General features: G+C 30.6%; 4 protein-coding genes, 10 non-coding genes and 1 pseudogene across 16 annotated transcripts; all 15 read right to left on the bottom strand.

Moving 5' to 3' along the window:
- Window positions 1-2,004: 2,004 nt before the first annotated feature.
- LOC108339501 (two-component response regulator ARR14) lies at window positions 2,005-3,725 on the bottom strand. The gene is made up of 5 exons (XM_017576628.2): window positions 3,596-3,725; window positions 3,357-3,506; window positions 2,953-3,279; window positions 2,765-2,841; window positions 2,005-2,583 (listed from the first exon to the last, which is right to left on the bottom strand). The coding sequence occupies exons 1-5, from the start codon at window positions 3,723-3,725 to the stop codon at window positions 2,005-2,007; spliced, it is 1,263 nt and encodes a 420-aa protein (XP_017432117.2).
- Window positions 3,726-6,131: 2,406 nt separating this feature from the next.
- Window positions 6,132-12,974, bottom strand: LOC108338798 (uncharacterized). 2 transcript variants are annotated; one of them, XM_017575829.2, is made up of 6 exons: window positions 12,858-12,974; window positions 7,393-7,442; window positions 7,264-7,282; window positions 6,721-6,804; window positions 6,543-6,647; window positions 6,132-6,469 (listed from the first exon to the last, which is right to left on the bottom strand). In XM_017575829.2, the coding sequence occupies exons 2-6, from the start codon at window positions 7,395-7,397 to the stop codon at window positions 6,353-6,355; spliced, it is 330 nt and encodes a 109-aa protein (XP_017431318.1). In that variant the 5' UTR covers window positions 7,398-7,442; window positions 12,858-12,974; the 3' UTR covers window positions 6,132-6,352. The 2 variants fall into 2 exon arrangements, with proteins under 2 accessions (XP_017431318.1, XP_052733682.1); XM_052877722.1 differs by lacking the exon at window positions 12,858-12,974 and adding an exon at window positions 10,084-10,107.
- LOC128196864 (small nucleolar RNA Z159/U59) lies at window positions 7,575-7,648 on the bottom strand (annotated as a pseudogene).
- Window positions 7,800-7,883, bottom strand: LOC128196858 (small nucleolar RNA Z159/U59). The gene has a single exon (XR_008249265.1). It is a non-coding gene; the product is annotated as a small nucleolar RNA Z159/U59 (small nucleolar RNA).
- On the bottom strand, window positions 7,980-8,063 carry LOC128196857 (small nucleolar RNA Z159/U59). Its single transcript, XR_008249264.1, has one exon. It is a non-coding gene; the product is annotated as a small nucleolar RNA Z159/U59 (small nucleolar RNA).
- On the bottom strand, window positions 8,160-8,243 carry LOC128196860 (small nucleolar RNA Z159/U59). The gene has a single exon (XR_008249267.1). It is a non-coding gene; the product is annotated as a small nucleolar RNA Z159/U59 (small nucleolar RNA).
- LOC128196856 (small nucleolar RNA Z159/U59) lies at window positions 8,339-8,422 on the bottom strand. Its single transcript, XR_008249263.1, has one exon. It is a non-coding gene; the product is annotated as a small nucleolar RNA Z159/U59 (small nucleolar RNA).
- On the bottom strand, window positions 8,518-8,601 carry LOC128196855 (small nucleolar RNA Z159/U59). The gene has a single exon (XR_008249262.1). It is a non-coding gene; the product is annotated as a small nucleolar RNA Z159/U59 (small nucleolar RNA).
- Window positions 8,698-8,781, bottom strand: LOC128196859 (small nucleolar RNA Z159/U59). The gene has a single exon (XR_008249266.1). It is a non-coding gene; the product is annotated as a small nucleolar RNA Z159/U59 (small nucleolar RNA).
- On the bottom strand, window positions 8,877-8,960 carry LOC128196853 (small nucleolar RNA Z159/U59). The gene has a single exon (XR_008249260.1). It is a non-coding gene; the product is annotated as a small nucleolar RNA Z159/U59 (small nucleolar RNA).
- Window positions 9,056-9,139, bottom strand: LOC128196852 (small nucleolar RNA Z159/U59). The gene has a single exon (XR_008249259.1). It is a non-coding gene; the product is annotated as a small nucleolar RNA Z159/U59 (small nucleolar RNA).
- Window positions 9,236-9,319, bottom strand: LOC128196861 (small nucleolar RNA Z159/U59). Its single transcript, XR_008249268.1, has one exon. It is a non-coding gene; the product is annotated as a small nucleolar RNA Z159/U59 (small nucleolar RNA).
- Window positions 9,564-9,647, bottom strand: LOC128196862 (small nucleolar RNA Z159/U59). Its single transcript, XR_008249269.1, has one exon. It is a non-coding gene; the product is annotated as a small nucleolar RNA Z159/U59 (small nucleolar RNA).
- On the bottom strand, window positions 10,103-12,937 carry LOC108338797 (pentatricopeptide repeat-containing protein At4g25270, chloroplastic). The gene is made up of 2 exons (XM_052877721.1): window positions 12,858-12,937; window positions 10,103-11,774 (listed from the first exon to the last, which is right to left on the bottom strand). Exon 2 carries the CDS (start codon window positions 11,669-11,671, stop codon window positions 10,103-10,105), a length of 1,569 nt encoding a protein of 522 aa, XP_052733681.1. The 5' UTR covers window positions 11,672-11,774; window positions 12,858-12,937.
- Window positions 12,975-14,151: 1,177 nt separating the features above from the next.
- LOC108340842 (vacuolar fusion protein CCZ1 homolog B) lies at window positions 14,152-19,804 on the bottom strand. 2 transcript variants are annotated; one of them, XM_017578443.2, is made up of 10 exons: window positions 19,464-19,789; window positions 19,264-19,357; window positions 17,967-18,150; window positions 17,827-17,865; window positions 17,607-17,716; window positions 17,372-17,467; window positions 16,817-17,275; window positions 15,572-15,727; window positions 15,138-15,367; window positions 14,152-14,404 (listed from the first exon to the last, which is right to left on the bottom strand). In XM_017578443.2, exons 1-10 carry the CDS (start codon window positions 19,631-19,633, stop codon window positions 14,374-14,376), a joined length of 1,569 nt encoding a protein of 522 aa, XP_017433932.1. In that variant the 5' UTR covers window positions 19,634-19,789; the 3' UTR covers window positions 14,152-14,373. The 2 variants fall into 2 exon arrangements, with proteins under 2 accessions (XP_017433932.1, XP_017433933.1); XM_017578444.2 differs by lacking the exon at window positions 17,827-17,865 and having other exon boundaries at window positions 19,464-19,804.
- Between the last annotated feature and the right edge of the window lie 3,572 nt (window positions 19,805-23,376).

Below are 23,376 nucleotides of genomic sequence, written 5' to 3'. Positions count from 1 at the left end.
TATGTGAATCAAAATTTTGTTAACAATATATATTAAAATATATACCAAAAATAGAACCAAACATCCAAAAGATTTAACAGTAGCTAAGACTCAATAGGAAGTATATATATATATATATATATATATGTTTTTGTTGAGTTATGATTAGATGAAATACTATTTAAAGTGACTCAAATGATATTGTCACATAGCATCTCAGATGAAACATTCACTTAAACGAGTAGAATTTTCGATAAAATGACTGATTTGAAAAATTCACTAAAATAACTCAAATAATACATGATACTCTCATTTCGCATATTAGAGAAAACATATTGCATAGTAACACATTTAAAATGTAACTATTTCCCTAAGTTTTCAAAATATATTATTATCACATAAGACTCTTTATCTCAAAATTTATAACATCGTACATAAATTTGAAGATTTAATATGAGAAAAACAGAAATTTCAAATTGTACATGAGATACCTCATAAACTCACACAATTTATGTTACACAAATTCTACGTATAATCAGAATTGATCAAGATTTTACTTTGATTAGAGAAATAATCAATTTATATATATATATATATATATATATATATATATATATATATATATATATATATATATATATATTAGACAAATCTTACTTCATTAAATAGATCTAATAAAATTTAAGTTAATCTAAATTTCATTACCTTAAAATGATATAAAGTTATAAATTAAAAAAAACTTTAGAAGAAAAAAAAGAATATCTACATCTGATTAAAATAACACCAATAAATAAAGTAAAATAAATAAAAAATTAAGAAAATATTATAAAAAAGAATTTAAGATGATAAAGAAAATTTTATTTTTTTATTACATAAATGTTCTTTTCTTGAAATGAATACTTATGTCATAATTGTTATTGTAATAAAAATTAGAAACTTTAAATAGAATATTAATATGAAAAAACTTAGAGAAAATAATAAATAATATTTAGGAAGAACTGATGTTGACTAATATAGTGACTTTCTCATACTTAGCGGGGCAAACTGAAATATTATTATTTGTCTTTAAATTTGATTGATTTTTACCTTTTTTTTTATTAACTTAAAAACATTATATAATATTATTAGACTGGACTATGATTTCACAAGACTTGTACGTAATATTTTTTTAAAAAGAAAAATAATATAATGTAGTTGTTTATTTGATTTTATATATTAAAATTTTTCAATTGAGTTTAAATAATAAAATGAAAATGTTTTTTAGAAGTTACAAAAAGAGTTAATGAGCAGTAATAAACCCTTAATATAAAAATCACTCACTTCTCATTAGACTTCATACAGTTAGTACAAAAAAGTTATTTTGAAGTTTAAATTGCTGAAACAATGTGAGATAATTGAGAAAACAAAAATAAAAGAACAACCATGTATAAAAAAATAAAGACTACATTTAATGATAAATGTAGAATATTAGTTTTAAATTTTTCAAAAAATAAAAAATAAAATTTATATTCCATTACATACAAAGGCACTCACTCACCATTCATTACATAATCACACACTAATTGATAAAAAAAATACAAAACAGGTATATAATTTTGAAGTAATAAATTTTCAAAAATTAAAAACTTAATAATAAGAACTTATTAAAATATGAAACTTTAGTATCAAAAGATGTATTTAAACCTTACACATTTTATATTAAATTGTAAAACCCCAAAAATACAATAAAAAAGAAATCAACAATTTATTAAAGGTCCAAACTCCAACATTAACCTAAAATCTCCATAAGGAAATCTACTAAGTAGAAAAATCTCCTTTACACTTCACTGTATAAATTTATAAAAAAGACAATATTAAAAAACATTAAAGAAGCTATAGTTTGTCTTTAATATAATAACAGACAAAAAAAACTAGGAGAGAAGGTCATTTATGCCTAAAAAAGAAAGAGAAAAGCTCCCATGTACAGCAAGATTAGATAATTGGTTAAGAGTTTCATCTCCTTGGATTTGAACAATTCAGTGAGAATTACTGAATGCTTCTCTGATCAATGTTTCTGCCAAAGTTATCATTCTGGGTCACCAAATATGGATTTTCAGAAATTATCACAGAAGATGGTTGAAAATTTATCCAAGGAACTTGATTCTGCATCACTGAAGACTGCATGTTCTGCTGCTGCTGCTGCTGGAGCTGCTGCTGCTGCTGCTGGAGCTGCTGCTGGAGCTGCTGCTGCAGCTGCTCCTGGAGCTTCTGCTGCAGCTGCTGCAACACTGAAGACTGCATGTTCTTCTGCTGATGCTGCTGCTGCTGCTGCTGCTGCAATGAATCCAATGACACAGTGTTTCTCTGAAGCATAGCCTCATTTTCTGCTAAGATTGCATTATATGGAGACCATACTCCACATTCAGAATCTAGAGTCTGTGGAAAATTCTGAGGAATAGCAATGGTTGGATAAATAGCAACTGGATCACTGAGTGCAAAACCAAAAGCTTCTTCTGCATGATGATTATCCATTTGTATATCTGGGACAGATTGCTGCTCTCTTTTTGGTTCTGGTTGTCTCTCTTTCTCTCTCCTAGCTTTTTCCTTCAAAACATTTCTATATTTCTGCCAATCAAATTCACAATAATGTTAATTATCATGCATAAAAAATAGTTCATACCAAAAACTAAGCAATTATAAGCTTTGATCAGTAGTAAAAAACTATATCTGCATAATCTAAGAACCAAAAATTTTCCTACTTTGAACAGATGCAAGAATGGAAAATCAAATGAACTAAAAAACTAACCTGCAAATGGCTTGCAACATGATTTCTTGTCAAATGAGGCGTATTCATGAGTTGCTGAATCTTGTTTGGCACAGCATCTGACAGATGAGAATGTCAGATCAGATCATATCTCATACATGTAGTATGCATTAAATTCATATTGGATGAACAGAGAAAAAGTAGATAGAACAAAGGCTGAAGAATCATACTTTCAAGTCCAAGTTGATTCACAGCTTTGACAAATTTCCCATGCAGATCTGTTGTCCACACTACACGAGGCTTCTTTGATTGACCAGCATTACCAACTTCTCTTGAAATTTCATCGCTAGAAGAAAACACAAATCTAGAATTCTGATTATCATCTTCTAAGCTATTACGGATATTTTTTCTCATCTTATCCTCATTCATGGATTTTCTAACAACATGTGTCCACATGTTTCTCAGCCGATCCTCATGCAAAGGCTTAATCATATAATCACAAGCTCCAAGTTTGATAGTCTTCATCACAGATTTCTTACTATCATCGAAAGACATCACTGCAAATTAAACTTAATTATCAGTAAAACATGTTCAAAATTTAAGCAAAAGTATAGAGAAGTAATTAATTACATACTGAGTTTAGGAACATTGATTTCTTGGGTGGTAAGCAAGAATTCATAGCCATCCATATGTGGCATATGAACTTCCATTAGAATCAAATCAATGGTGGACTTCTTTTCCTGCAAAATTATAGCGGCAGATAGCGATTCTGTGCATGTGATAACTGCAGACAACATAAAATTATCATTAACAAAACAAAAAGATTATTCTTTCTTCAAGAAAAAGTAAACAATGTAATATTGTATATCTAACCTTCATAACAGTATTCATTACACACTTTCTTGATGAACTCAAGAACTATAGGGTCAGTATCAATGGCTAGAACCTTAAGATTTGATGGATATTCAGAAAAAACCTTCTTCTCAGAAGAAATCTTGCCCATTGTTGTCTAATGTCTGAGCATAGAATGGAGAAAGTAAGTGAATTTAGAATGATTTATATTTCAAATTGAAATCATATTTTAAAAATTGATTCAATGAATGTTGGGAGAATTCCTACAGGAATTGATTTACTCTTTCGTCACATGTTTTTTTCTTTCTTTCTTTTCAATGTAGTCAATTTCTTTATCATACATTTAATATTAGTTACGTAAGTAAGTAAATATAGGTTTCAGAAATAAATAAAAGGGTAAAAATATACTGATGATTAATTGATCATTGAGTTAATTGAGGAAATAACAATCGAGTAATTAAATGATTTAGTTGGAAAATGCAATGAGATTAAAATATTAAATAATATTTTATTAGAAATTGAAGTAAAAAAACAGTAAGTTGTTATAAAATCAATCAATGGTATGCATTTTGATTGATTGAAATTTTGATTTTAAAATTTTGAAAAAACTAGATTTAGATTAAATTTGAATTAAAGTTAAAGAAAATTGTATTTTTGTACTGATTTAATAAATTATTGTGACAGTATTATCTCAATTAAATAAGAATGTGACTACGTTTGATTAGTTTTAAGAGAAGAAAAAATAATATTACAACATATTTTTATTAAATAAGAGAAACTATATATTTTTTACAAAATGAATTAGGCCTTCTCTTTCATAAAAAGTCTATTTAGTTGAAAAAAGAAATCTAGACATTGATTATTTTCTTAAATATTAAGGATACTTTGTTATTATTAATATATTACATTCGTCTATTTATTTATTACCTTTAAATGTTAAGTATTTTTACAGTAAGTGAACTTATTGAAAAAATAATTTATATCATATTTAGAGGTCGTATTACAAAAATAAATTTATGAAGAATAATACATTATATGGTTCTTCATTTGCATCAAGAATTTTTGATATATGATTTATGTAATTAAAACCTGTATTAAATACAAATATATTTCTATATAATTTATATTTTAAATTTATGTCAGAACACTTTAAATCATTGAATTTATACTGATTATAAGTTATTGAAATTTAATTTAAAATGGAAATAATTATAGATGGAAATATGTAGGTGTTTAGGAGAAGAATAGTATTATTAAGAAAATCGTTTGAGACGTTCAAAGAGCTTTTTTTTAATAATCCAAACAATATATTGTGCAACTGCAAAGCAAGAATTGGAAAAGAAAAAATAGCAAGAGAACTCATTCTTAAATTGTGTATATTTTTTTATTAAATAATCCGTTAGACCGAATCTTATAAATAAATTTTCCATCAAGGTGGTATTAAATAATCCTTTTCGGTGGAAGAATTTTCTAGAGAAAAACTGTTATTAGAGAGAATATAGAAGACAATTTATTACAGATTTAAATAAAGTGGTTAAATTAAATTAATAATAAAATATAAATCTTCTTTAAACAGATATAAATGCTCTTAAAAGAAATTTATTCTTTATTTACTGTGAAATTTCATTTTTCTAAAATTTGAACATTTATTCTTAGTTTCTTGATCACTTATCTTTTCATAATCATATCCCGTTTATACAGGAGGCGAAGAATAAAAAAATATAAACCAAATAAAATTTTATTTTCGGTAAGTTATATATTTTCTGACATTTAGCCTCTATTTAGTTTTATTGTTCATATGTGAATATATAATAATTTGAGAGTGAAATAACATAAGAAATAGAAACTTCAAAATAAATTATTATTGATGTTGGGATTTCTGTTTCTACATATATGAAGATTTGAATGTTCTTGTATATTTTGGGATGTCTTGTAATCATAAAATAATTTCTCTTGAATATCAAGCTACATTTTAAATAAAATAAACTAATATTTGATAAGTTTTGTAGTATATAATAAATTATAACAGTATATAATAAATTATAATAATAATTTAATTAATATTAATAATTAAATTAAATTAATTTATAATAATAAGGATAATTGAATTATTTTTTTAATATATAATTCTATAATTTCTTTTAAACTACTATACCTATCAATTCATTTACATTATTACCATACACTTAACAAACCTTCATTTATTCTACTTGAAATAGTACATGTAACTAAATATCAAAAAGACTTTTCATATAAAGTATACAACAGTAGACATACAATTTAATTAAAAAACAATAATAATTGAAAGTAACTTAAAGAACAAAATGCGTATTAAAACCCATTTTATAATGTAATCGAATTATAAAGTGATCTTAGATACCAAAAATCATGATAAATATTTAATATTTTCTTAAATAATAAAGATTATCATTTCTTACTATAAGAACATGTTAAAACAAAACATGACTGGAAGAATTACTATAATGATCATATCATCGATAATCAATAAAAATAATACCAGCATAATTAAGAAATGTACAGATTAGGAGAAAACAAGAAAAACAAAAAACAACTATACATTTTTAAACTATTCCATACAAACCATGTAGACAAGAACTGGATATTGGTACAAGTGTTCAATAGCGACCACGTCAACATACCAATTACATCCTCCGCCAATGTCTGAACAAATAAATTTTAATGGCTGTCAAGAATTTCAAGACATGACAAAAAGGCAAATACCACGGCCATTTCCTTCTACAAGATGATTGCACAGTCTCATTTGGGGTTCCTAAGAACAATGATGACAGAATCTCCACGGAGGAACATTTTGCTAATGAATCTATCCTTGTTCACTGGCTGGGCCTTTTTCTTTCCTTTACCAGTCTTGGGCACCTGATTGTACACAGATCCATTAGCTTGTGTAACAAATGCAAGGGAAGTTAATTTATTAAAAGGAAAACCATACCTCGGTCCACATCTCCCTCACATTTTCAAGAACCATGTTGCAGTGCCTATCAAAAGCTCTTACACGACCCAGAAGCTTTTTGTTATTCCGACAATTTATCAATACCTTCATAGGTAACGTTCTGTTAGAAAAAAATATACCTCTTAAATAGTATACGATATTTAAAATGAACATTTACCTGGGTATTATTTTTAACACTCGTCATTAGTACAGATAGTGGTCCTGTGTTGAACTCCTCTTCCTCATTCTTCCCCGCAGCAGTCTGTTAAAAATGGTTTGTTAGCTTGGCAAAGATAGTAACGTATAGCGAGTCTAGAGCCCCAATAAAAAAGCTAGTCTACAACAAGAAAGCCAATTTCATTCAAAATGGAGAAGAAACAGGAAATAATTTTAGCAAATAAATTAGTAACAGATTAAATTTAAAGCTTCAAAATGTAACAGATTAACATTTTACTAGTTGACAGAAAAACATCCAACTTATCACTATCAAACAAATACGTTATCATGAGCTAATAAAACTCATTTGCCTAACTAGACTGGTTAATGGTTAAATATAAGAAATATCATCAGAGATTCAATTCCCATAAATAGTTAATTAGTCAAATAAATACAATCAAAGCAAAAAACTCGCACCAAAGAAATATAGAGAACAAAACAATTGTAGATTTCAAGGATCATACACGCATGTAACCAAACATGCATGACGGCTAAAAGAACTTACATCTTCCTCCATTGGCCGGCTTGAGAAGAGAAATAAAAGGAAAAGAAAACAAAAACCTGTTAGTAATTGAGAACAAATTTTAAAAAATCATAGTAATAATAATATTGATGATAGTTAGAGAACCAGTACCTCATTTTGGAAGGATTGGAAGTTCAGAAACTCTCCAAATGAAGTCAAAACTAAAATAAGAAAAAAATATATAAATCAAATGATTGATTAAAACATCAAACACAAAACGGTAACATAACCAAAAAATAAAAAGCAGAGAATAAGATACACTTTAACGGAATAACAAAATAAAACATTAGCAAGCCTCTTCAGTTCAGGTTTCCATTTATTTTCTTCATAGACAACTCAGTTTATTTTTATGATCATCCTCAGAGACTAATTTGGTTGATTTCAACTATCAACGCAGGGATAGACTTCAGAATTACTGGACTAAGAAGACATCACTAAAAGGGGCAATAATAATCAAACATACGAACATTGAGAAGAATGAATACTGAAAACATGTATTAGAAGACAAACATATGAAAGCCTCTTCAGTTCAGGTCTCCATATATTTTCCGCATAGAAAACTCAGAAGAACGAAAGTAATATTTTTCATCATCCTCAGAGGCAATTTACACTAAAGGGGCAAACAAAAATGTACTCTCTACAACATAATTACAAAGAATGAATACTGAAAACATGTATTAGAAGACAAACATATGAAAGCCTCTTCAGTTCAGGTCTCCATATATTTTCCGCATAGAAAACTCAGAAGAACGAAAGTAATATTTTTCATCATCCTCAGAGGCAATTTACACTAAAGGGGCAAACAAAAATGTACTCTCTACAACATAATTACAAAGAATGAATACTGAAAACATGTATTAGAAGACAAACATATGAAAGTCTCTTCAGTTCAGGTCTCCATATATTTTCCGCATAGAAAACTCAGAAGAACGAAAGTAATATTTTTCATCATCCTCAGAGGCAATTTACACTAAGGGGCAAACAAAAATGTACTCTCTACAACATAATTACAAAGAATGAATATTGAAAACATATATTACAAGACAAACATATGAAAGCCTCTTCAGTTCAGGTCTCCATATATTTTCCGCATAGAAAACTCAGAAGAACGAAAGTAATATTTTTCATCATCCTCAGAGGCAATTTACACTAAGGGGCAAACAAAAATGTACTCTCTACAACATAATTACAAAGAATGAATACTGAAAACATGTATTAGAAGACAAACATATGAAAGCCTCTTCAGTTCAGGTCTCCATATATTTTCCGCATAGAAAACTCAGAAGAACGAAAGTAATATTTTTCATCATCCTCAGAGGCAATTTACACTAAAGGGGCAAACAAAAATGTACTCTCTACAACATAATTACAAAGAATGAATACTGAAAACATGTATTAGAAGACAAACATATGAAAGTCTCTTCAGTTCAGGTCTCCATATATTTTCCGCATAGAAAACTCAGAAGAACGAAAGTAATATTTTTCATCATCCTCAGAGGCAATTTACACTAAGGGGCAAACAAAAATGTACTCTCTACAACATAATTACAAAGAATGAATATTGAAAACATATATTACAAGACAAACATATGAAAGCCTCTTCAGTTCAGGTCTCCATATATTTTCCGCATAGAAAACTCAGAAGAACGAAAGTAATATTTTTCATCATCCTCAGAGGCAATTTACACTAAGGGGCAAACAAAAATGTACTCTCTACAACATAATTACAAAGAATGAATATTGAAAACATATATTAAAAGAAAAACATATGAAAGCCTCTTCAGTTCAGGTCTCCATATATTTTCCGCATAGAAAACTCAGAAGAACGAAAGTAATATTTTTCATCATCCTCAGAGGCAATTTACACGAAGGGGGCAAACAAAAATGTACTCTCTACAACATAATTCTAAAGAATTAATATTGAAAGCATATATTACAAGACAAACACATGAAAGCCTCTTCAGTTCAGGTCTCCGTATATTTTCCGCATAGAAAACTCAGAAGAACGAAAGATATATTTTACATCATCCTCAGAGGCCAATTGACTGTTTTAAAAAATGTAACAAAAGACTCTGTCTAAAAGAAATACAATGTACAGAAGACCCAAAGATTATAGGATATGCTATGGACATAGAAGAAAATATAATGTCCATAAATGAAACTAGGAGCAAAACAATTTGTCTGCTGGTACTGGGCTCAATTAAAAATAGCTGAATAATGTGCATAAAAGTCAGTTTACCCACAACGGGTCTGCCAGGGAATATTAAGACAAAAATTAGAAAGCCCCTTCAGTTCAGGTCTCCATACATTTTCCGCATAGAAAACTCAGTAGAACGAAAGTTATACTTTTCATCATCCTCAGAGGCCAATTTCATGATTTCAACACATTCAATGCACACATTTCATAATTGCATGACATACTATGTGTATACAAGTAAAAGGGTTGATCCTAGATTAAACTTGTGAGCAAACAAGAAACTATACTCTGCTATCGGGATTGATTAAAACAACTAGATATTGGCAACAGAAGAAAGATCGACCTCAACAGGTTTGAGAGGGAATATGAAGTCATACAATAAGAAAGTATCTTCAGTTCAAGTCTATCCATACATAAATATTCAGCATGGAAAGGAAAAAAGAATGCTATTTTTTCTCATCATCCTCCGACATTTTTTACCAGCTTAGCCATGACAAGAAAGGTTGTATACGTCAATCAACATCACATTAATCACATTTTGTGGGACAAAATGAAAACTGAATGAATCAAGCAGCAAACATTCCGGTGACTAAAGAAAAACATACGGTTAGGATGTACAGCTGCCTAATAATCCAATCCTCTGTCAACCATCATCATTCTAACTCTCTCCATGTCCTCTAATCTGCCTGAATTTTCATAAATCTCCATAAGAAGTACAAAGTTATGCTCGTTGTCTGGCTCCAAATCAAAAAGCCTGTTTGCAGCAATCTCCCCTATAGTTGTGTCTCCATGCAAAAAGCAGGCATACAATAAAGCTCCCCAAAGAGTTGGACCTGCAGCCTCATAGCCCATTCCATCCAATATGATGCTATAAGCCTTTTTAATTAGTCCTGCTCTTCCATAAAGGTTAACCATACAACCATAATGTTCCATAATTGGTTTTATTTTATATTTTTTGCACATCAAAGCAAATACTCTCTCTCCCTCCTTCACCAAAACTAAGTGGGCACAAGCTGATAATATTGAAACAAATGTTATTTTATCAGGCTCAACACCCGCTTCTTCCATTTGCTCCAACAAGGCGAGGGCTTCCCGACGTTTGCGATGTGCAGATATTATAGAATTCCACGAAACAACATCCCTCTCTGGCATTTGATTGAATATCCAACATGCCTTTTCTAACCTACCATGACTGGAGTACATCACCATCAAGGAATTAGCTATGGACAAGTTCCAATCAAGTCCTCGCCGAATTACCCATCCATGAATTTGGACACCTAGACATAGCGAAGACACACATGTAAGAATAGTGGATATGCTTACAGAATCAGGTTCACACCCTTCCAAAATCATTTGGTAGAAAATGTTCATTGCCCCAATCTCAAGGTCATGATGAACATATGCAGTGAGCATGGAATTCCACGAAATGGTGTCTCTATGAGGCATCTTGTCAAAGATCTTTTGTGCCTTTACAATATCACCACACTTCGAATACATGTCAACAAGTGCATTAAGCACAAACCCATCAATGGAAAATCCAGCACGAACCAAATGGCGATGCACTTCTTCGCCCAGTCGAAGAGACCCAATTCTAGCACAAACTTTGAGAACTCTAGGGAAGGTGAAAAAGTCAGGTTCAACACCTTCTTCTACCATTTGGAAGTAGAGTGCAATGGCGTCGTCATAGAGGCCCATTTGGGCATACCCTGAGATGAGTGAATTCCAAGGAAATGCAGACGTGTCCCTATTAGACATTTGATCAAACAGCTCGTGGGCATCGTCCACATACCCACACGCCGCATACAACCTAAGAAGCTTGGAAGAGATGCCAAAATTTCTACGCAACATGAATGTTGGGATAAGGCAATGGAGTCTGATACCAAGATGAATGGCTTGCAAGCGATAGCATATTTCTAATAAAGAGGCATATATTTCAGGGTCGATTTTGATGCCCTTCTCAATAGAGTCTTCAAGGTTTGTGATGACTTGTTCAAGTGCTTCCAAATGGGTTTGGGGAGGAGGACGGCGATGGATAAGGAGTGGGGTTGATTTGGGTTTTGGGTAACAAAGAACATTTCTTCTTTCTTGGCCTTCCAAACGTCTCTCTTTCCAAGTTTTATTTTTGTTCTTATTCTTCTTTTGGGCGCACAAGCTCGTGGCATTTGGAGGGAACCTTACTAGTATGCTTATCATTCTAATTTCCTGGATCACAAATTGTGCATACAGACGTCACAATCACCATATATGTAACGAAAATATACAGTGACCTTTTTTTTCTTATCCAATTTTGACTCACCTACATGTAAGAAAAAAGTGGGTCATTGTATCATTTTCGTTTTCCATATATGTAATTCTAGAAACAAAGGAACTTCACCTGTAGAGGATATTCATCTCTATCTTGATTTTAATCGCATTCTTTAACATATCTTGTTATTTGATAAAATATATAATTGGAGGACCTCCTTATCATGCTTATAGTTCATAATACTTATGAATTAGCAGATAAAGAGTAATGGCACGCACTGTCAGACGGGAATTATATATATCTTGTCATATAACGCAATACGTTAAAGAATGTCATTGAAATAGAGATTAACCTCCCTGCAGGATTTAGTTCCTTCTCTTCTACGATTAAAGATCAAGTTACATCCAATGCACACACATTTTAGAAGTGCACGACATGCGATGTGTATACAAGTAAAAGGGTTGATCCTAAACTTGTGAGCAAACAAGAAACTATATTCTACTATCAGGTTTGATTAAAACAACTAGATATTGTCTACAGAAGAAAGATCGACCTCAACAGGTCTGAGAGGGAATATGAAGTCATACAATAAGAAAGTCTCTTCAGTTCAGGACTTCCATATATAAATATTGCCCATGGAAAACTCGGAAAAAAGAATGCTATTTTTCCTCATCATCCTCAGACTGTTTTTACCAGCTTAACGATGACAGGAAAGGTTGTATACGTTAATCGGCATCACATTAAGATAATAGCAGAAACAGAAAATCACCTGAGATAAAAAAAAAGTCACAAAACTTAAAAAACAAGAATGCAAACACCAGAACCATGGTGCTTCCAGAGAAATTTGAGCACAAGCCTTGAAATAATTGGAAAATAACTTTTCATTAACCCTAGAAGCCCGGGATCGAAAGAAGATGAAGGAGCAAGGATTTTTTTGTGAAATCAAGTGCAAAACAAATAGAAATGATGAGACACACAGACGGCTAGAAAAACGATAATTTCAACTGAATCAGATCCTCATCAAAGAAATAAGCATGTCCATAATCAATTGCAGAAATACACACGGTAGAACGTATTCAGACAAAAGAAGCACATATCTCGAAGAAACCAAGAGTAGAAGCAAAAGCAGCATACCTTGATTACGAGGAGGAATAAGATCTGAATGTGAAAGTGGAGAGTGAAGCAGCAGTCTCAGATGATATCACACTGATAGCCATAAACCCTATCTTTATTCCCTCTATTTTGGTGGGAGGGTTGGAGTTCAAAATCAGATACAGTTGTATAGGCCCATTTTCTTTAGGCCCGTTCTAACTGGATAAGTCTTCTTAGGAAGCTACTACTTACACTACCTTTTATACTAACGCACCCACCACCCTTTTTCTTTTATTCCCACTGTCCCACTAAACTCACTCCCTTCATTTTTGGTGTTTGGCAAAAGGGTTGAAGAAGAAGATCACGTGTATGTCATCGTTGAGAGATATGGCAACTCATTTCGAAGCTTAACGACGTCGTTGCCACCGCGCTCAAGCTTCTTGCTTCTTCCCTCTCCGATTTCTCCGATATGCGTTTGTGGCGTCGTTGTTCATGTTTGAGGACACTCTGCTTCCACACTTCACCTTTTCACCTTTCGAGCTTTGTCCATTTCTCCAAAGAAAAATAACAGGGCACACTATGGATGTTTTTGGTGAACTATTTTATTCGGATTTTACATATTCGTAAATAAAACTGATACTTTGATTAAGTTTTCTTTTTTTTGACATCTCTTCAAAGAAAATAATAAAGTTCGCTATACAAATTATTTAAAAAAATAATTATTGTTTTAGTTTTTCCTTTTTTTTAATTATTAATTTAATGTTGTATTAGTTTATTATTCAATTATTTATTTTTATGTTAATGAAGTATTTATTTTCTTTATTAAAATTTGCAACAATTTAAATTATAATGAAGTTTTTACACAGATATTACTTAAAATTTAATTTATAAAAAAAATTATTGAAATATAAAAATTTAAAATTAATTACAAACAGAATTGAGTTTGAAGTCTTTATTTTTAATTAATTATCTAATAAAGTATTTAAAATTTTAAAATTTTACAATTGAGTATATGTTGTTCAGGTAACCTGACTATCATATTATTCTGTTATGTTGTTCTTGTTTTCATATGTTAAAAGATGGTGATGTGAAACATAAATCGTTTTTACTATTTTATTTACTAATTTTGTTTAAAAACATGTTGAATAATAAAATAATATCTTGGTTATCCAAAAAAAAATAAGTATTACTAACCTCATTGTCGTATTATTATTATTATCATCGTCACTTTCAGCAGCGAAAAGCAACTTTGCCAGAATAAACATATTGTAATAATTGGGCGTTGTGTATTAGATGTCCAAAAATAAAGTTTTTTTTAAACATTACGAAAAAACAATTTCTCTGAGAATTGACTAAATTTCTTATTAGAAAAAAAAAGGTGGTATAAATTGATTATACTTAAAATATACATAGAGATATACACACAGCAGTATTCTATCTTCCTTTCTTGAATTTACTGATGAGAAAATTCAACGGTGGAAAACTTCTCGACCTTATTGGGGAAAACAAGTTAGAAGACCTAACGTGTTATTTCCGGGATACGCATGCTTGGTTTTCTCTAGTCCAGTGAAAATGCTCCATCGCAATACCTGCCATGCCCAACAAAAAAGAAAAATTATAATTCGTGTTTTCAGACCGTTTTGGGATGTTCAGATTTTGTTGGTATTATCAAACTTCTCAATATCTGCAGATGGATATCTAACAGAAGGTGGAAAATAATACCAGCGAAGAATTTTTTTCATCAAGGTAAAAAAAAAATGCTTCAAATTTAAAAGATGTTATGCTAGTATGTTCATATCGTAGCTTAAATTCGAAAGTTGAAATTAAAATAGGAGCTTCAAATTTAAATTTGTTTGAAAGTATATAATGATTTTAAGCTTGGGAGTTACTTCTAAGCTAAAAGTTTTTGGTAAACGAAATTTTGTATTCTGAAATAAAATAAAAAAGGAATAAGTATAAACTAAAATTTTCTAACTAGCTTTCTTAAACACTCCTTTAGAACATTTTTTTCATTTAAAACAAAAATTGTTGTTTTAAAAAGATTTTTAAAAAATCTGTTAGGGCCACAATTCCTTTTAAGAGAAGTTTACGTTGAGATTTTTTTTTTCTTTTTTCTATTAAGTTTGAATATAAAAAGAAAAAAATATATAAAATGTTGTTTTCACCGTTTTCTGTACGAAACTTTACACATTTTTGTTAATAAAAGTGAAAATATAAACATAAAATGCATAAAAAAACGCTTTATCAATAAGGATAGGATAGGATAGCAATTTGAGCATAGGAAGTACACTATTAACCACACTAAAGATAGAAATAGCATACCTGTCGCTAAACTTCTCAACAGCATCTGAGGCATATAGAAGGGTTTCACTGGCTTTCTCTAGAACCATATAAAGCTCCTTCCCTCTTGTGACTCGAGAAATAACCCATGCATTGTTTTTTGTTCTAATGCACATCTCTAAATCTTTTTCAAAATTACAGCCATCCAGTTTCGCTCTTCTCTTTTCCAACTCCACCTCTTGCCTAAGCTTATTCATGGCAAGCAAGGACTCCTGTACCAACCAAAAAAAGGAACTAAGTTTAAAATTTTTGCAAGTGTCAGCTCACACAGGCAATGAGAGCTCTGGTGACATGACCATTATAGTGCCGAACTCAAAAAAAGTGTCACCAGGATCATGAATAACAAGTTATACTTTCACATTGACTAAATATAATTCGAAAAAGAAATCAGAACACAGTCAGATGCCAACACACACCTTTGTTAAAGTTGTTACTTTTGTTGCTGGAGAAGCCCTCGATACATTTCTATCACCATCTACTAGTAAGTAGCGGTACCCACCGACGTGATATGCATTCTCACCACCCCATCCTTTGGATAGCTTCTCTTCAACTTTCAATATCTGAAGTGATGCCTGATGTATTCAACCAAAAAAAGAAAAAAGTGTGATCAGAGAAAAAGATACATTTGCTAAACATATCGGTTCAATTTCATGAGCTTTCCAACTGAAGCTGCACAGTACATTGTCAAACAGAGATTATCAGATAATTAAGCAGATCAAAGTAGTGCCTTGTTCAGTGATGAATAATTAGCAACAGATAAAAAAATGAGCATTCAAAAATATTAAATACTAGTGACTGTTTTAAAATAGCCATATAAGTATTCTGCTTCATGAGCACATGATAATACATGTCTCAACGTCGTATTAATCCAGTAAGCACCAGAAATTTTGGAGTTCAATTATTGATTATTACAAGAAAAACAAGTGCATACAATTTATTTTCCTTAAGTAGTATATTACTACCCTTATATACTTAGTCAATAATATCATCATCCATTTATATATCTTCCTGTTCTTGATAGCTCCGTATTGTCACATGAAACCCTTATAACAGGAGTCATTAATCCAAAAAAATACAAGACTATTATTATTCTAAGGAACTATGAGCATTTACTAACAACTTTCCTCAATTGCATGGCTTCATATATAATGTCTGATATCATGATAATCATTCACATAAAGCAACAGAAGAGTAAAAATGAGAAAACAACACAATCCCACTAGAATAAACAAGCACAATAATCTGTAATCCCTCTCTTAATGAAATGTTCTTTCATGGGAATCACCAAACACGTTCAAACCTTGTAAGTAAGCTACAAAGAGAATTCAATAATCTAGTGACAACAATTTTTTCACAGTATTAAAGACTGTGCCTGGATTGAGAGGACCATTTCAGAAGGGAAATGAAAAGTAACTTTTGTCCACTCTCCAAAGATCGGGAATTCTTTTACGTAAAAGGGAAAAGAATGGAAGTAGTAAACAGTAATTGCATTATACATGTACAGGAAAAAGAGGTCCTATCAATGAATTGTCGTGCATGGAGTTGAAGTTGAACCCTAAATGATATAATATAAATCACTAGAATGTTAAGTCAGTTCATAGTGTTGAAAAGCTTAACAGAATCATTAGAAAACAAAAAATAAACCATTTTAGAAGACTAACGTTTTCAATAATTTGCCGCCTCACTTCCGACACACCTTGCTCCCCATTAGGTACAGCTGATACAGGAATCATAAGCATTAAAGTAAGGCTTCTATGCTGGTAAACACAGAGGTACATTTTCTCTCCTGTCTGTTGAAGCCAAACTGTGGGAGTGGCAAACACCCACGTACCAACTTCTGCACCCCATAAATCAGTGACAAGATAACCATCTTTTCCTTTAGACCATTTGTCACTCTGTAAGGGCCTCACAACATGATAGTGGTTATCTTCACCAGATGATATATCAGATGTGCCATATAAACTTTCAGACAGAGAGTTTGGATGGGCCGAGTTAGACTCAATGGCAACATTGGATGCAGTACTTCCTTTCCTTAAGTAGGACCATGAACTTGATCCAGAAGATAAAGCATGGGGAGTCAACCTTAGCACCGCATATGTGAATAAATTTATGGTATCATCCTGATAACATAGTCAAGGATAATTAAGTAACTTAATGAATGACCAATAGTTCTGCCCAATCAAGTTCAGTGAAAAAATTGTACTGATAAACCATACAGGAGATAAAGTTGTGGACACTAGCAGGTCTTGAAATAAAATCAAAGAATCACAGAGACTGTTCCCAGCAGACGATTCAAGCACCCTGACAAGGGACTGCAAAAACAAGACAGAACAACATCAACATTCCAAACTTCCTCTTTCATCAAAACCAGCGGCAAATAAATAGTCAATAGCTTAAGTGGCCACCAGATCCAAAGGGTGGAATGAAAACGCAACTTTAAACATTTCTAACCTGAACCTCAATTGCAGCCTCCCGACCAATTGTCAGCATCTGCACAGTTCCACGTTCCTTAAGGCAATCACGGAAGGATGGTAAAAGAAGCTTTCTCCCCGCAAGAAAATCTGCCTCAAAGAGAAAATTCATAATTAAGGTTTGAGAGACAGCTACTTCAGCATCAGTCAGGTAGCACAGAGCCAAAGGAAACCATTTGATACAGCAACTTCACCATTACCACAGCAGCAATTATCCCACGGAGACCGGTTTTTACAAGCTGACAATTATGACTTACAATGAAATATTTTGAATCATAACTCCAATGAAAAATATAATGATGTATCAATTTCATAGGCATGCAATTGTGTGATGACTTACCCCTCAGATAATCCATGATAAAGGAATATAAATGTCGTCTTGTTAGTTCTCCACCAGGTTCTTTCTCCAGCATTCCTCGAACAGATCCATGAAACATTATAAAAAGTGAGTGAATTTCCTTGAGAACTTTTCTTAATGCATCATCTCTCCAGATAGGCTCTGAGTCATTGCTTTTCTCCACCAACTACAAGGTAACAACCTCATATTACTGCAAATTGCACATAGGTGAAGCAACGTTGTGGAAAATGACAACATCTGCACTTCAGTAACCTAGTCCTTAAAAAAATTTATTCCTTCCCATTAAATATTTAACTGAGGAAACAAAAATGTAATGAATGAAATAGTCCTAAAAGGTATAAATTTAATTGAAATGCATTGACAAGGGAAAGGCTTTCTATACCTTCGTTCAATCACGTATCATCATATATGACAGTGTAAAAACTTTACATTAATATAACAGTTAAACTCCAAAGTTACTGGATGAATTACATCTCTGACCTTTAGATTGCATAATGAATAACACATCATCAGATGGGAGCAATATCCCACTATTTGTATTCATAAATTGGCTAATTAGGGGTTGAGTTTTGATCTAATGATAACAAGTTTCTGTAGCTAGCTTCATAGACCCCATTTCGTAAGAAGCAATTAGTATTCCGTATGTACAGTGTAGCAACAGATGTAAGCACAGAACAAACCTCAAATCAGTGAGTGGTTTGAAGAGACTTGTATGTGAGCTCTGTTGCGACCTTAGCATTAATAACAAAAGATTTCCCACAAAGTTTCTAAAATATTATTTCTTGAATATTGTAAAGGAAGAAAAAAAAAATCTATTTCTTGGTGTATAAAACTATTAACTTATATTTATTCATTTGGCAATGCATTTGATTGCAAGCTTTTACTCACTGAGCTGATAACTCTATCGTTATAGTCGTTATTTTTAGTAGTTAGTTAAGTAGTCATAATCAAATTACTTAGCTGATGACAACTAACTACCTGGGCATGAAGTAAGGCAATTCTCACTTTTAATAGGTAATCGCAATTCTCCTTCTCTGTATTTTTCTATACGAACAAAATCTCGAGGTTTTTTCTATTACCGAGCTCGTGCAATTTGATATTCTTCAAGCTCTTTAGATTTCCTAGTATCTTGTGTTCTATTAACAACCGTATCAACTATTTAACAGTGTGAATAACTGAATTAGAGTCTTCTACTCAAGTGAACGAACAGAATACATACATACATACATACATACTCGAATTCCAACCAATGTGAATGAAAAGAAAAAAAAAAACGGACCATGACCATCCAGATATCAGGTTCGGCCTCGTGGAAAACGTGAGAATGTCGCTCAGCTTCGATGACCTCGCAAGCAGCCTCGGGAGAAAAGATTCTGCAAAATTGAGCGGACAAATGAACGAATCAATGAATCATCAATTAATTAATGTCTTGAATAATTTAAAAAGCAAATAGACAGTAAGATGAATACATAACCTAACCTTGTGAAAGTGATGAGTCCTTCGCTGAGACCAATGACGGAGAGTTGCTTGGAGAAAGGCAAGCCCGCGGGGAAGAAGAAGAGGATCTTATCAAGCTCTTGGCCCTCATGTTGCCCTCTTCTCAGATCAAAAATGCATAATTGTATCGATTCGTTCGAAGACACGCCCATCGCCAACAACTTCGCTTTCTCCTTCTTCACCCTTCCCTCAAATCAAAACTCAACTCAACTGAATCAACCACTACCACTGTGTGTAGTTTATTCTGGGGCCAATTTTTTCACAATTTTCTTACTGCAATGCAACGCCTCTATTTGGTACTATTCAAAGTAAGAAACAAAAAGATATGCATAATGTTGTCCAAATAAAATAAAAAAGTTATGTTTGCTTAAACCAAAAGTAATTATTTGACCCAAAAAAAAAATTAAGGCCAATATTATAAGTCTAATTAAAAAATATAAAACAAATAAAAATTTACGTATCTTCTCAGCACTTTTTTACTTTTTTTTTTTTACATAAACATTAAATAAACTCGTGTATAACATTCATAAAAGTGCTTATATAAACATTTATAAGAGAGAATAAAGACTTTTTATGGAGTAATTATTACTCTTAATTTATTATTTTGAGAATCTTCAATTTTATCCTATTTAGGTGTAAACAATAATAAAAAATTTCAACTATTATCGTCATACAAAACATTTTTCATAATTTTCTTATAAAATATTTTATTAATAAAAAAAACATTTTTAAAAAAAATCACAATGGATCAATAAAAAATAACAAATCAAAATTGAATTAAGAGATATAAAAACCATTATAAAACACAAATGTAAGACTAACTACTACAAGAATAAAAAATTAAATGGGCACCATAAGAAGGGTTTTATTAATTACGTATATGTAAAATTGAAATCATGAAAAAGAATAGTACTAACACTTTGAATCAATAATCCATTTAAACAAATAATTTATAGAAATAGAAAGAAAAAATGTTGAAAATTTGACTAGTACATAAAATAGACATAATCATACCACTAGAAGCAAAACATTATAGTGTTTTTATCCATAACATCCATTAGAGGAAACAAAAATTATTGGAATCAAGTGAGCCTACCATGTTAATGCATGTTTTATGTTTATGAATATTTTTTTTAAGGTATTTTTCAATTCCAACAAGAAAACTATTTACTTAATGGTAAGAAAAACTGATTATTTTACTTATTAATTCATGACTATATATGATAAAAATTTATCATAGACAATATAAAATGGAAAATATACGTAAATTTTTAATTATAGTGATGATGATTAGGATAATAATAATCATGATAATTTTATGTAGATAATAATAATATTGATAGTAATAATATTATCAATAATAATAACTGTAATTAATAATAATCCACAATAATGGTTGGTGAGAATTTGAGAAAAGATAATGATATTTTGACAATATTTTTTTGATAACATTTTATCATCATTTACGTGTCATTCTGCAATTGGTCCAAAATTACTCCACAATCAATAATAATAATCATAAACACCAACATATACCAATCACAAAATAACACGTAAATGATATTAAAATATTATCAAAAAGATATTATCAAATATCCTTTGAAAAATATGCTAAAAATAAGAAAAAACTGTATTGATAAATTGTTCCCCAATAGAAAGAGAGAAATCAAGTGGTTTGTCAAATCACGACTGCTGCAATTGGATAGTGTGAAAGTCATAACCAACAACAACCCAACAAGAACAAGTCCTAATTTGACTTCAAAATTTCCAATTCTACCATGAGTGCATATTTATACTCGTTTTTTGGTATTACATCATGTCCCCCTTTTATAATTTTAATTTTTGTTAAAAAAAATCAAGAATGCACTAAATTACTTTCCATAATAGCTTTTTGTTTTATATTACATTAATATTTAATTATTTCATAACGGCATTTTATTTTGTTTTAATAAGAATATTATTCAAAAGAAAACTATATTTATTAAGTTTTTCTAGGGGAGATACACTTTTTATTTTATTTTTTTCTTCTTGCATGTTATTTTTTTTATCCATAATAACATAAATAGTTAATATTGTAAGAAAAACAAAGTTTACTTAACGAAAACAGACAAAAGGAAGTTTTGTCATACGTGCATATTATACATGTTCACTTGCCATTGGATATGAAAAAAATATAAATTTATTATTCTTTAACCGATGAATTCTGCGTTCAGACGAGTGCTCTAAAACCTAATAAGAAAACATTAACCATGACCAAAACAACGAGGAGTTTTCATGCCAATAAGAACACGCAGAGACAAGGAAAACCAGTTCAACGTTCAACAGTATGCAGGCGTTTGTTGAAAGTCTTTTAAAAAAAGAAAAGAGAAGTCTACGTACATATTTAAATGTTAAAAGTAATATCATATAAAAAAAAATTTAAATCTAATTTAATTTTAAAAATTTGATTTGTAAAGTAAAATTGGTATTCATTTACATATTCAATCCTACCATAGTTTATATATACATTTCGTATGAGATTGAATATTAATACAAGTCTCGATAATGGTTTGATAGATAAACAATAAATATCTCAAATAATTAAACAAATAAAAAAATTTGTTACAATAAATTTTAATGATATCATGTTAAAAAGTAAATTTTAAATATGTGTAAATCCTACAAATTTCCTTATATATGTTATAAAATAACCTTACAGGAATACTTTTTGATAACAATAAGAATGTCCTGTGTCTGAATAAAAAAATGTTTTATTTCTTTGTCATGTCACACTCGATGAAGCAGTGGTTGTGGTAAGATATATTCAAGTATTTGTTGACGAGTCCATAGTAATTGATAGCATTAAAATTTTCGCGCTAAACTCATGCATGAGCGTGTCTATCATGTAAATATTTTATCATATTATTGCTGTTATTATTATATATATTCAAAAACCATGTGAAGAAAGCAGAAAAGAGTTGAGAAGGATCAATTATAAATACTAATGCAATAGAAAGCATACAGAAAGCATATACTTTTGAAGAAGAAGATGGCTTCGTGTTATGATTTCTTTCTTTCACTGAAATTTGGCAAAATGGCAAAGCGTCTCTTTGGATGGGCTGATAATGATAAGTCTCAAGCTCTGCCTCAGCCATCAAAATCTCGTAAGTGTATTTGCTGTTTCAAACTTTGTTTTCTTTTCTTCTTAAAGTACCCAGAAATACTGTTTCCTTGTGCTGATACTGTGAATTGATTAGAAACTGAAATATTATGTGTGTTTGTTTCTGAGCAGAAGTTAGAATTTTGACACGAGACGATCCACGAGGATTTAATTATTAGTAGTAACATGTAGCAGCAGCTGCAGCATCTGTCACAAATTATCTATGATAAATTTAGATTTATGTTACTTACTTCACACATCACTTAAATGAATTTGAGGAAGAGTGATTGAATAAATTTGGAGAATTTGAAAATAAATTTTTTTTTGTTTATTTGAGTGGAATTTAGAGGTAAGTAAGAGTGAATTTGAAAATAAAGTTTGTGAAAATTAGTATAGAATTTGATTGATGTGACAGATTAAAAAAATTTACTTCCAAATTCATTTTCACTTACTTCCAAAATCCACTCAAATAAAGAACAAAAAATTTATCTTCAAATCCCCTCAAATCCATTCAATCATTCCCTCCCAAATTCATTCAAGTGAACAATAAGTTAATATTTAGCTTCTTTCTGCAGAAAATTTAGGTCGTTAACCATTCAAGTGAAGTTGTATCTTCTCTTTGGCTTCTCCGGTATAATAGTTGTAATTAAATTGATGAAGCAATAAATTTACTTATATTAGGGTTATGAAAATCTAGATAATAGTTTGATGAGTAATTTCTCTTTGACATATTTTTATACTCATTTAACACAGAGT

Source organism: Vigna angularis, chromosome 5, assembly GCF_016808095.1.
Source record: "Vigna angularis cultivar LongXiaoDou No.4 chromosome 5, ASM1680809v1, whole genome shotgun sequence".
In the NCBI taxonomy this organism is placed as follows: Eukaryota; Viridiplantae; Streptophyta; class Magnoliopsida; order Fabales; family Fabaceae; genus Vigna; species Vigna angularis.
Note: the sequence above shows the minus strand (reverse complement) of the source record. Positions and strands in the feature narration are given on the sequence as shown.

Bases quoted from the DNA above. Each gene is read 5' to 3' on its own strand.
- LOC108339501 (XM_017576628.2), bottom strand. From the start codon at position 3,725: ATGGGCAAGATTTCTTCTGAGAAGAAGGTTTTTTCTGAATATCCATCA. The intron at 3,507-3,595 runs GTTAGATATACA...TGTTGTCTGCAG, and splicing joins TAATGAATACTGTTATGAAG to TTATCACATGCACAGAATCG. The intron at 2,584-2,764 runs GTTAGTTTTTTA...TTTGATTGGCAG, and splicing joins ATGTTGCAAGCCATTTGCAG to AAATATAGAAATGTTTTGAA.
- LOC108338798 (XM_017575829.2), bottom strand. The intron at 6,648-6,720 runs GTAAATGTTCAT...TTACCTATGAAG, and splicing joins GTGTTAAAAATAATACCCAG to GTATTGATAAATTGTCGGAA. The intron at 6,470-6,542 runs GTATGGTTTTCC...GTGTACAATCAG, and splicing joins TGAGGGAGATGTGGACCGAG to GTGCCCAAGACTGGTAAAGG.
- LOC108338797 (XM_052877721.1), bottom strand. From the start codon at position 11,671: ATGATAAGCATACTAGTAAGGTTCCCTCCAAATGCCACGAGCTTGTGC.
- LOC108340842 (XM_017578443.2), bottom strand. From the start codon at position 19,633: ATGGGCGTGTCTTCGAACGAATCGATACAATTATGCATTTTTGATCTG. The intron at 18,151-19,263 runs GTCCGTTTTTTT...GTTACCTTGTAG, and splicing joins CTGATATCTGGATGGTCATG to TTGGTGGAGAAAAGCAATGA. The intron at 15,368-15,571 runs GTGTGTGTTGGC...TGGTTGGTACAG, and splicing joins AAGTAACAACTTTAACAAAG to GAGTCCTTGCTTGCCATGAA.